Source organism: Lactuca sativa, chromosome 6 (assembly GCF_002870075.4).
Source record: "Lactuca sativa cultivar Salinas chromosome 6, Lsat_Salinas_v11, whole genome shotgun sequence".
NCBI classification, from domain to species: domain Eukaryota; kingdom Viridiplantae; phylum Streptophyta; class Magnoliopsida; order Asterales; family Asteraceae; genus Lactuca; species Lactuca sativa.
This window is the reverse complement of record NC_056628.2, coordinates 30001877-30014295: the sequence shown is the minus strand read 5'-3', so window position 1 is coordinate 30014295 and position 12419 is coordinate 30001877. Positions and strand designations below refer to the sequence as shown.

The 12419-nt window shown below is 41.5% G+C and overlaps 1 protein-coding gene across 1 annotated transcript; it reads left to right on the top strand.

Annotated features, from left to right (window-relative positions):
- Nucleotides 1-10466: 10466 nt before the first annotated feature.
- LOC111883149 (light-harvesting complex-like protein OHP1, chloroplastic) lies at nt 10467-11199 on the top strand. The gene is made up of 3 exons (XM_023879505.3): nt 10467-10672; nt 10784-10906; nt 10999-11199. The coding sequence occupies exons 1-3, from the start codon at nt 10544-10546 to the stop codon at nt 11065-11067; spliced, it is 321 nt and encodes a 106-aa protein (XP_023735273.1). The 5' UTR covers nt 10467-10543; the 3' UTR covers nt 11068-11199.
- Nucleotides 11200-12419: the final 1220 nt, after the last annotated feature.

The following is a 12419-nucleotide window of genomic DNA, read 5'->3' as shown; positions in this document are numbered from 1 at the left end:
AATATCGGCCAACCTTTCAGCTGAAATACTCTCCTAAATAGGGATAAAATGGGCGCTCTTGGTCAATCGATCAACGATGACCCAAATCGAATCCACTCCCCGCACAGTCCTGGGAAGTTTTGTGATAAAATCCATCGTAATGTCTTCCCATTTCCACAGCGGGATGTCCAACGGCTGCATCTTGCCGTGTGGCCTCTAGTGCTCGGCCTTGACCTTCCTACAGGTCAAGCACCGCTCAATGTACCATGCTACATCCCGTTTCATGTAGTGCCACCAATAGTCCAGACGAAGATCCCTATACATCTTCGTTTCCCCGGGATGAATGGAGAATCGAGATTTGTGTGCCTCCTCCATTAGAACCTGGCGCACACCCCCGTGATACGGCACCCACACCATACGGTGTAGTGTCAACAACCCTTGGCTATCGTAATCGAAGGAGGAAACCTGCCCCACAATCCGCTCGCTCTTCCGATGTTCCTCCTTCATGGCCTCCTGCTGGGCCTCCCGGATCCGTTCCAGAAGCGGAGTCACCACTGTCTTCCTCAGACAGATATCCACGATCGGCGCTGCCTTGCGGCTAAGTGCATCGGCCACGACATTGGCCTTCCCCAGATGGTAGAGGATCTCACAATTATAATCCTTTACCACATCAAGCCACCGACGCTGCCTCATATTCAGATTTGGCTGGTCCATGAGATACCTCAAACTCTTGTGGTCCGTGTAAATCGTACAACGAACCCCATAGAGGTAATGACGCCAAATCTTGAGGGCGAATACCACAACTCCCAACTCCAAATCGTGCGCCGGGTAATTCGCCTCATGAGGCTTCAGCTGCCTCGAAGCGTAAGCAATGACATGCCCACTCTGCATCAATACTACGCCCAAACCCGAGATGGATGCATCACAGTATACGACGAAATCCTCCATGCCCTCTGGCAGGGCTAAGATTGGCGTTTCGCACAATCTCTGTCTTAGTGTCTCAAATGCGGCCTGCTGGTCAGGCCCCCAGCGAAAGACCACGACTTTCCTCGTCAGCCTGGTCAGGGGAACGACTATCTTGGAGAAATCCTTAATGAATCTCCGATAGTAGCCTGCCAATCCCTGAAAGCTCCGAATCTCAGATGGAGACCTCGGAACCTACCAAATCATCATGGCCTCCAGTTTGGCCGGATCTACCGAAATCCCGTTTTGGTTGACAAGGTGCCCAAGAAACTGCACCTCGCGCAACCAGAACTCACACTTGGAGAACTTAGCATACAAGTTCTCCCTCCTCAAAGTCTCAAGAACCTCCCGCAGATGCTCCTTATGCTGCTCTCGCGTCTTGGAGTAAACCAAGATATCATCAATAAATACTATCACAGACCTGTCTAACATCGGTCTACACACGCGGTTCATGAGGTCCATGAACGCGGCAGGAGCATTAGTGAGCCTGAAAGGCATCACCACAAACTCATAGTAGCCATAACGCGTCCAAAACGCAGTCTTCTGCACATCCTCCTCTCTGAATCTCATCTGATGATACCCTGAACGCAAATCAATCTTGGAGAACCAAGATGCTCCCTGAAGCTAGTCAAAGAGGTCATCAATCCTTGGGAGTGGGTAGCGGTTCTTCACCGTTACCTTATTCAACTCCCGATAATCTATACACATCCGATGCGACCCGTCCTTCTTCTTTACAAACAGAATCGGGGCTCCCCATGGTGAACTGCTCGGTCTAATGAAACCCTTGTCTAACAGCTCCTGCAGCTGTGTAGACAACTCCTGCATCTCAGGAGGAGCCAACCGATACAGTGCCTTGGCTATCGGAGCCGCACCAGGGACTAGGTCGATCCTGAACTCCACCTGTCGCTCCGGAGGTATCCCAGGCAACTCCTCGGGGAATACATCTGCGGACTCTCGTACTACGGGCACATCGCCCACCATCACCCTATCCGTTTCCCGGGTATCCATAACATACATAACATAACCTGCGCAACCCTGCTGCAGGTAACGTCTAGCTCTTGCTGCCGAACATAAAGCTGTTCCTCGCTGTGGCCTCTCGCCCTGAATCACAGCTCTCCCCCACTTGGGGTCCTGATTCATACCAACTGCTGCGCGCAGTCAATCACTGCCCCATTGGGGCTTAGCCAATCCATACCAATAATAACCTTGTTCCCTCGCAAAGGTATGGGAACCAGATCCACCAGGTAGCGCTCCTCGAATAATCTCAGCACACAATCTCGGAATACCGTCGATGCTCGCACTAATCGGTCGTCTGCAATCTCTACCTCTAGAGGGCAATCCAACATGCCCGAAGACTCGGAAAATCTCTTGCTGAGCGCAAGAGACACAAACGATCGGGTAGCGCCCGAATCAAACAACACCTGAACTGGGATGCCGTTCACATGGAACGATCCTAAACAGAGCACATATCAATAACATAAGCATCATAAAAATAAATCAGAGGGAAAGAATCATACCCGTCACCACCTCAGGTGCAGCACGTGCCTCCTCGGCTTTCAGCTGAAATGCTCGGCTCCGCACCACTGGAGCCTCTGCCTTGACCTTCCGGCCATCTGTAACCCGCACCGTCGTTGAGACCGGCGCCGCTGCTAGCGCTGCTGTCAATCTCGGGCAATTGACCCTTTTGTGGCCCCTATGATTGCAATGGAAGCATATCAGGTCTGTCATCTGTACCGCAGGGGCGGGGGCAGTACAATCCCTGCCAAAATGCCCCACCTTGCCACACTTATAGCAGCCCGAACCCGACCCAGTGCGACAAGCTCCCTCGTGTGACCAACCGCATTTCCCACATCGGTCCCGTCCTGCCTGGCCTTTCGACCTACCATCAGATCCCTTGGGCTTCTTCCTGGAAGCCCTAGTCTTCATCCCCTCCACTTCCTTCCTCTTCTGGACGTGCTCTAGATCAATCTCCCTCTCCCTAGCCCTGGCAATCATGGAATCCAAGGTAGGGCAAGCTGAAAAACTAACATGCTCCCGAATGTCATCATGTAGCATGTCGTGGTAGCGGGTCCTCCTCATATCCTCATCTCCTGCATACTGGGGCACCAGCAATGCCCTCTCCCGGAACTTAGCGGTGATCTCTGCCACAGTCTCCGTAGTCTGCCTCATATCCAAGAACTCCCTGGCCAGTCGTTGAAGCTCCACAGCCGGCGCAAACTCCGCCTTGAATCTGGTCACAAAGTCTGACCATGTCATAGCCTCAACAGCCGAGGCTCCCAATGAGTCACCAACAGACTCCCACCAATCTCTAGCCATGTCTCGCAAGCATCCTGCTGCATATCTCACCTTCGACCCCTCCGGGCAGAAGCTCGTCAACTGCGCAGACTCAATGTCTGTGATCCATCTCCTAGAGGCGATGGGGTCTTTTACCCCATGGAAATCTGACGCACCACTCCCTCGAAAGTCCTTAAAGGACAGTGTGCACGTACCCACCCGGCTAGACGCCATATCACTCCTGAATGCTCGGAGGCGGTTCTCCATCAACTCAACAATCCCTTCCTTGATCGACCCGAAAATGATAGGGGTCGACTCAAGGATGCCTCTCGTGATCTCATACACGATGAACTCGCGCAACCCGTCATCAACCTGCTCGGATCCCGCACATGAGCCTGATCCTGATCTGCAACCCCCTGCTCCATTTCGTGTAGTCACCATGCTGAAAATACACGCATAAATGTCAGGATCATACATATACTCGAGAGATCTAACACACTCTCCAAGGTTCCCGGTTTCATCTAGGCCCTCCTTGATTCGAGTATGGGTCCTCTGCTTTGAGTAGTACGGGCCCATACTACCTTCCACATGTACCTGTACTTTCCTCAAGGATTGCTTCGACTTCACCAAGTCCCTTTTACCGATACCTTTTCCACTGACCTCATCCTAGGCTTCCCTAGGGCGCTCTCCGACCTACCTTCCGCCATCAGCTGCACTAGGAGCCCCTACTACTTCCCCCTAACTAACTTGCAGGTACTAATACCTATCCGCTCCTTAGTTAGTTGGAAATAGCCAGAACCCCCATAGCACAAAGCAAGCATCATTCTTGCATCGAGTAACCAAATCAGGCATAACCTATATAGGCCATCCTACTGCTGACTAAACAGTCCTAACATACAGCTCATACAACAGGCATATAAGGCATCCTCCTAGATCCTTAGCCCTAACTAGCATGCAATTCACAGAATCATATATCAGGCACACAAGGCATCCTGCTAGATCCTTAGTCCTATTCTAGCATGCAATCCTGAATCAAAGCCATATAACATAACATAACAAGTATGGGTATATTGGGGAAAACTTACTTGAGCCCGGCCGGTCGCATGCATCACACACCTTGTCTTTCTTAAAATCCTTCCTTTTAGATTTTTAGAAACCATTTTATTGTAAAAATCTTTTAGCCCCTCAGTTTGAGTCCAGACACCCCCGAGGGTGTGTCCGAATCCCTCAAACCAGGGCTCTGATACCAACTTGTAACATCACAAAATTCAAGTCCAAAAAATTTCATTTTTAATTAATTAACTCATAAAACATTCACTAGAAAATATTGTATAAACACGCATCTCATAAAATCAAGTATCATGTTTGAAACCCATAACATAAACGATTATCATATCAGAGTACAATCGGATGTGCGTGTGATGCCATGCGGAAAATCGGATGTGCTTGTGATGCCATGCTACGCCACCGACTCTTTCCCCTTAGACGAAGAGGTACCTGAAACCAAAAACTAAAACCGTAAGCACAAAGCTTAGTGAGTTCCCCTATCATACCACATACCATACAATACCATCGGTATCTTTTAACCGGTAATCGTCATTGGTATCTTTCAACCGGTAATCATCATCGGTATCTTTCAACCGGTAACTGGGGACTATTCCACCCCTTACCACTAGCATACAATAACAAGATATAAGCATACAGTCAGGCATATCCGGGTACTGATCTACCCGTTGGACCTAAGGACCACTATCAGGGAAACTATCCCTATCATGCACGTAGCATATCATACATATATAACTCATAACCAAACACATACCAGACCAAGATAATTATCACAAAGACAATCATCTCCTAAATACTCCTCATTGGTGGGCCGACATTGCGGCCTTATACCCACCCCTACCGGAAGGTAACTCACCTCGTACAAGTAGCTATTGATAATCAGTGCGGGAAACCTCCGTCCGCTGCTGCTCCAGAAATCCTCCGGCTACAAACCCTACAAAACTCAGTTAGTTCTATACTCTTAGGGTAAAATGACCATTTTACCCCCTACCAAGTCAAGTCAAAGTCAAAGTCAACTTCCAGTTGACCCGACTCGCCGAGTTAGGACAATAACTCGCCGAGTCCTACGCTGTCTACTTGTCCTCATCCGCGATCCTACTCGTCGAGTTGGGTCGTCAACTCGACGAGTTCTTCTCTCATCCGAACGCCCCATGAAAACTCATCCGACTCGCCGAGTTGATGAACAACTCGTCGAGTTGGCCTTCATCTGATGAACCGGATCTGTCCTCAACTCGCCGAGTTCTAAGGAGATTGCCTTGGACTCGCCGAGTCCGTTCATGCACTCGCCGAGTGCCATGAATTTACAGAACAATTTTCTTAGTCTAGAACGTTGGGTCACTCCCCAAGACTCCCTAAAACCTTTCCACACTCAACTGGTCCTTTTGACCCTCACTGATATGGGACAGAACTCTTGGACTCGCCGAGTTGGTCACATCCCCTCCTTAAAACTTCGATTTCTGATGTACAACACTTGTCCAAATGATAGATCCAAGCCCCTAAACTCGATCTAGCACGTAAAGTTACAAACTTTACGTGCATGCATGGGACTTTTGAGCTTAAAAAGGCTCTAAAATGGTTTTTTTTGTTGCATGGGGCCTTCCTTGGGTGCAAAAGCAACCCAAATCTGTCTTGTGACTCCAATAATGACATGATCCAGAAGCTCAAACCCCCAACCATGTTTGCAAACATGGTTGGTCACCAAAAATGGCTTATAAAAGCCCTAAATCACCTCAAAGAGGGATCTAACAATTGAATGAGCAAGGTTTACACTTTATACCTTTTGTAGACTGCAAATGATGAACCAAACTCGAATCCTTCAGTCTCCTCTTGATCCTTCTATGCTCTTCCTTCTTCCTTGAGGTCAAAACTTACAAGAATCAGTCAAAAGCCTTAGATTTTCTCAAGAACGGCTAGGGTTTGCTATGAGGGGTTTCTGGAAGCATAAAGGGGTGATGGAGGCCGCATAAGGTTGTTTAAATAGGGTGCAAACCCTCAGATTAGGGTTTTTGTCCAAACAGAGGCTACTCGCCGAGTCTGGGACCCGACTCGCCAAGTCCATCATTTAAACCCCGCGTCTCGTCCTGCTTCTACTCGGCGAGTTGGTCCTTCAACTCGCCGAGTCCAAGACCAAAAATGCACCAATTCATAAATAAAATACATACCAGGAACCAGGTGCTACAGTCTCGCAGCTCGGGTTCGGTCGACGTTTCAGACGCACACACGAACATCGACCTCAATGCGGATACGGATGAGATATCAGATGACTTCAACAACATTGAAGAGATCTCCCCGCCTCGACGACCGATAGGCCGCGGCCAGGACCGACCCAACACATGGGCGAATTGGGCCAAGGCCCAAGGCATCAAAAAACTAGGGGCACACTTTTTATTCAATATGTATTAATATGTATTATGTTGGCCCAATATTAAGTTTGGGGCATAATTTCAATGAAAGCATCCAAAATAATCTATGATCTTGAGAATTGCAATCGTCAAAATCGGTATACAATAACACCCTTGTAAATTGAAAATCGTTGAGCGGTATGTGGAGATCGAGGAGTCGAGTTCTAAATCAGTAAATCGGTATATAATTTCTATTCTCAATTTTGCATTCTAAATCAAATAGAAATCTGATTTCTTTTCTCTCCGTCTCTCTAAACCTGCTGTAGATTCAATCGATCATCACCTGGTGTCATAGTTTGGTTATTTTCAAGTTTCAATCTCGCAATCTGAGTTCTGACTCCCGAGTTCCAATTAGGCATTACAACCTGAAGCATGAGGAAAACGAAAGAATTAAAGAAAGGACCTGTCACCTATCAGATTTTTCCAATTTCTGAATGACTGAGCCTCTTCACTCTTCATATCTTCAGTGAGTTCTTTTTTAGTTTTTCTTTACTTCGTTTTTTCTTATTTATTTTTGGTTTTTGTTTTCTTTTCATTGATTTAGATGAATTTTTTTGTATCTGATTCCTCTTTTTGAGCTCCAATTTCTAACTCAAAGTGATTATGCTTCGTATCTGATTCAGGTAAAAAATTGGGTGCATTCTCCTTGTTTTTTATTTTTTAATTTGTCTTCTAAACCTTTTTGTTATTGTTTTTTTTATGTGAATCAGGAGGCATAAAAACATCGAGTTATCTATTGAACTTCTTAGTTCCGATTTATGTTTTTTTAACTATCTTGACTGACTTTTAGAGGCAGTAGAAAGGTAATTTCTCCTCAGTTTGAATCAAAATATGAGTTTTGACTTTTTTTTTTTTTTTTTTTTTTAATAACTATGGACTTTTGGAGGAAGTAAAATGGTATAAACTTATTCCATTGTTGTTATAGTATAGTAGTTCTGAAAAATAGATTCTTATTTCTTAGTGTATGATTTATTTTTCAGATCTCTTAGACATTTTGAAAGTGGACATTGGATATTGTTGATTGTGCTGATTACGATTGGTTTCGCAGAAAAAAGTTTTTCCAAAATTGAAGCTCTTTAAATCGCACCTTTGAAGTACCATTACTCGTGAAAGAATGAATGAATTATCAATTTTAAGTATCAAAAGTGATTTTTATACAAAATATTGATTATTTTCAAATAAAAGAGGTTTTTGCTTCAAAAAAAATGCATGAGAACATCGTTTTAGGAGATTTTGTAGGGTTTTGCTTGTATTATTTGTTTGATTGTAAAATTTGATGTATTTTTTATTTTATAAATCTTTTATACATACGTTTTCTCTATTGTATGGTATATATAAGGGCATAAAATACTTATCTCGCCTTGTGTAGTAAAAAACAATGGACCGGCCTGGCCGCGGCAAAGCGAAACGTGCTCAACGACACTCGGAGGAAGGAGAAAGTAGACTTCGAGAGCAAGCTGCAACAAAATTTTTTTTGACGATTACATCGAAATTACGCATAAAAGATGAGTCACAACAGGAGAATTTGCCATCGAGAAAGATCGCATTGCGAAGGATTTGATAATTTTTCAAACTAGTGAAGCCGATGAAGATTGCATTACGAATGATTTGACAATTCTTCAAACTACCAAGGAGAATTTGCCACCGAGACGATTGGAGGTGCTCCGAAAAACGAAGGCGAAGATCGAGCGAAAATATTTAGACGAAGATTACTGTTTTTTTTTTCGGTCAATGTTTTTTTTTGTTGTAATGTCGTTTTTATTTTTTTTCGTTGTCGTTGTTAATTTAGTATTTATTTTAATTATGTTTTATTTAATTGATATGTTTTTTAAAAATTATTATGCCATAAATTAAAAACCTAAAACAAAATAGGAAAATAGAAATTAAAAACATAAAAAAAAATAAATAAAAAATAATAGGTGTTATCATATGTTATTGGGAATACGACTTATTAAGGTAATTAACTTTTTGGTATGTTTATATCTGGGTAACTATCTTTTTTTTATACATATCTACGTAATGAACTTGTTGGAAATGTTTACATATGACCATTATGACCTGCTATAATTCTAGATGTGAACGTTTTCAACAAGTTCGTTACCTAGATGTGTACAAAAAAATAGTTACCCGAATATGAACAAAACAAAAAGTAAAAATTAAATTACAGGAATGGTCCCTATGGTTTGGGGGAATTTGTATTTTTGATCCCTAACTTATTTTTTTTAACTTGGATGGTCCCTACTGTTTATTTTTGTTGCGCGTTTGGTCTCTGTCTTACCTAAAAAGACTATTGTGCCCTAATTAATTTATTTTTTAATTAATTTTTCTTATTTATGTATTTATTTTTTATATATTAAAAAAAATTAATAGACTACACATATTTGTATCTCTTCGGATGATCCCTACTGTTTATTTTTAATTAATTTGTTTTTTTAACTCGGATGGTCCCTACTGTTTATTTTTGTTACGCGTTTGGTCTCTGTCTTACCTAAAAATACTATTTTTCCCTTATTAATTTTTTTAATTAATTTTCTTATTTATGTATTTATTTTTTATATATTTAAAAAATTAATATACCCCACATATCTATATCTCCTCACCGTAAACCTGAAACCACATTTGAGAAATTTAATTTGGGTCTTACTGGTCACCATCTCATCTCTCATCTTCCCTAACTTCTATTTCTTTTCTATCTTTAGTAACATCGACGTCTTCACCATTCTTTTTTTCTTGGTACTTTAACTATGGCGAACCAGCACCATAACCTACTGTCTCTTCACCTTTAGTGGGTTGTGGTGTTGATTCGACGGAGTTGAAGGACCGAAAAAAGAAGTGATAATGAAGACGTCGATATCACTAAAGATGGAAAATAAATAGAAGTTGAGAAGGATGAGAGATAGGATGGTGAGAAGATACAGATATGTGGGGTCTACTAATTTTTCTTAAATATATAAAGCATAAGTACATAAACAAGAAAATTAATTAAAAAAATAAATTAATAAGGGCACAATAGTCTTTTTAGATAAAACAGAGACCAAGCTCGTAACAAAATTAAACAGTAGAGACCATACGAGTTAAAAAAAAATTAAAAAATAAACAGTAGGGATCATCCGAGGAGATACAAATATGTGTGGTCTATTAATTTTTTTAAATATGTAAAAAATAAATACATAAATAAGAAAATTAATTAAAAAATAAATTAATAAGGGCACAATAGTATTTTTAGGTAAGACAGAGACCAAACGCGCAACAAAAATAAACAGTAGGGACCATCCAAGTTAAAAGAAAATAAGTTAGGGACCAAAAACATAAATTCCCCCAAACCACAGGGACCATTCGTGTAATTTAATTTTTTACTTTTCGTTTTGTTCATATTTGGGTAACTATTTTTTTTGTACACATCTAGATAACGAACTTGCTGAAAGCGTTCACATCTAGGATTTAACCTGTTATAGCAGCAGGTCATAATGGTCATATGTGAACACTTCCAATGAGTTTGTTACCTAGATATACAAAAGAAAGATAGTTACTTAGATGTGAACATACTGAAAAATTAATTACCTTGATAAGTCGTATTCCCTATGGTATTTGTTGTTTATTTCTATGCCAAGTATAACCAGAACGATGAGACAATGTGATAACATATCTCCGATAGCCTATAAACCACCTTCAGTAAATTTAGAGTTTACTCTTATTTTTTATTTTCTTTTGCCATCTCATCATCTTTTTCCTATGAATGAATGGTGGATATGTCTCCAACCAAAATCACATAAAGGCCACACATACTAAATCACACATTATAACAAATAAGATTTCTGGAAGCAGAGGAAAGAAGGAAAGCAAGCAGAAATCGTTCAACAATGGCTACCATCTCATCATCTTTTCTACAAACTCTGAATCAACCATCCCCCATCTCATTTAAACCCAACCAAATCTCCAAAAACAGGGCTGTCTCCTTCAAGATTCAAGCTGCCAAGATTCCTGCTGGTGTATGCACCTTCTTTTCCTTACAATTACACCAATACAACATGTACCCTAATGGATTAAACTTATTTAAATCGATCTAAAGATCCTTATTGAGTTCAATTGTTGATAATCAGGTGGAAATGCCAAAATCACAGCCAACATTTAAAGCCCCTTTTCTTGGATTCACGAAAACTGCTGAGATATGGAACTCAAGAGCTTGTATGATTGGTCTCATCGGTACTTTTATCGTTGAACTGGTACTCAATCTCTCAATTTTTTTTTTGTCTCTATGTATATATGATTCAAAACTTATGATATTGTATGCGTTAATCGACTCTGTTTTTACCAGATCTTGAACAAAGGCGTACTTGAGATGATTGGAGTGGAGATTGGAAAAGGACTTGATATCCCCCTTTGAGAAGACTATTAATTTCCATTGTTTAGATTTTTTTTTCTTTTACTGAAAATACCTCTGAGATATGGAACTCAAGAGCTTGTATACTAAAAGTTATCTATCCATCTTTACAAAAATATTTGTGTTTTAGGCTCAGTTTAATGAGTCAATCTTGCATTTTCAAATGCTTTCATTTGGGTGTGAGGGATTGACATCATTTTTAGCTATAATAGCCTAAATATGGTACAAATATCAACAGTTTTTGACTTAGCTCTATGATGCGATGTTGTCCAAGGATAAAAGTTGAAGTCCCTTAACAAAATAGAGTTTGTGTGGATCACCATTCAAAAAAAAAATACACCATATATTACAACCTCTTTATTTAAAAAAAAAATATTACAAATATATTACTATATTTTTGGGCGAATTACACCATTTGTCCATCGTGCACATGTCAGAAAACGTGTTTAGTCCCTATTTACAAAAATTAACTAAGATTGTTCCTCGTTTGGTTAATAATTGCAGACTTCATCCATCATTAGTTTAAATTTGCAAGCTTCTTTCCTTGCGAAACCTAAAATGACTATTATGCCCTTTTATATTTCTTTTCCATTTAATTTAATGTTATAATTAGTATTTTTAATTTAAAAATAAAAGAAAAAACAATATGACCCCACTTCATACCCCCACCCCAATAGATCATCAGATGAACACCACCCGCATCTCTCAAACACCATACTTCCATCGCCACCTTTCCATTTCTACCCTTCTTCCTTAATCATATATCTTATACCACCTTAAAACCCACCACCAGCTTCCTACATCCTCCTTTGCTGGGTTACACCACCATCAAAACACCCTTGTTGCACCCCTGTTCGTCGTCACAAACCGCAACCAACACCAACTTTAAACCTTACCTTCAAAATCGGAAAACCCACCTCAGTCGGAACCACCTTCGTACAACCTGCACCATTCGAACATCATCAGTTCATTGCCTCCAAACAACAACTACCACCTGCCTTATACCACCCTCGAAGCCAACCATCTATATCCCCCCAGTTTCTGAACTTTATCTTTACCAAAACCGCCTAGACAACAACCAAATCATCCGATGAAAACCATCTTAAACACCGCCCGGAATGTGATCACCTTTCCGTCTCCATTGTCGATGGAGAATATTTGGGTTCGATCTGAACCCGCTTCTCTGATATGAATCTCCATCATCTTCGATTTATAAGTCTAGGGTTTAGTTTGGTTTCATTTGTAGGTTTAGGGTTCATTTTTTAAGGTTTGAGTAATGATTGGTGGTGGTTGCAGGAGGTGTTTGCGGTCTATGAGACAGAGTGAGAGAGATGATCGATTGAATTCAAAGAAGA

Coding starts and splice junctions, on each gene's coding strand:
- LOC111883149 (XM_023879505.3), top strand. CDS start 10,544: ATGGCTACCATCTCATCATCTTTTCTACAAACTCTGAATCAACCATCC. Junction 10,673..10,783: donor CTGCCAAGATTCCTGCTGGT/GTATGCACCTTC, acceptor GTTGATAATCAG/GTGGAAATGCCAAAATCACA. Junction 10,907..10,998: donor GTACTTTTATCGTTGAACTG/GTACTCAATCTC, acceptor TGTTTTTACCAG/ATCTTGAACAAAGGCGTACT.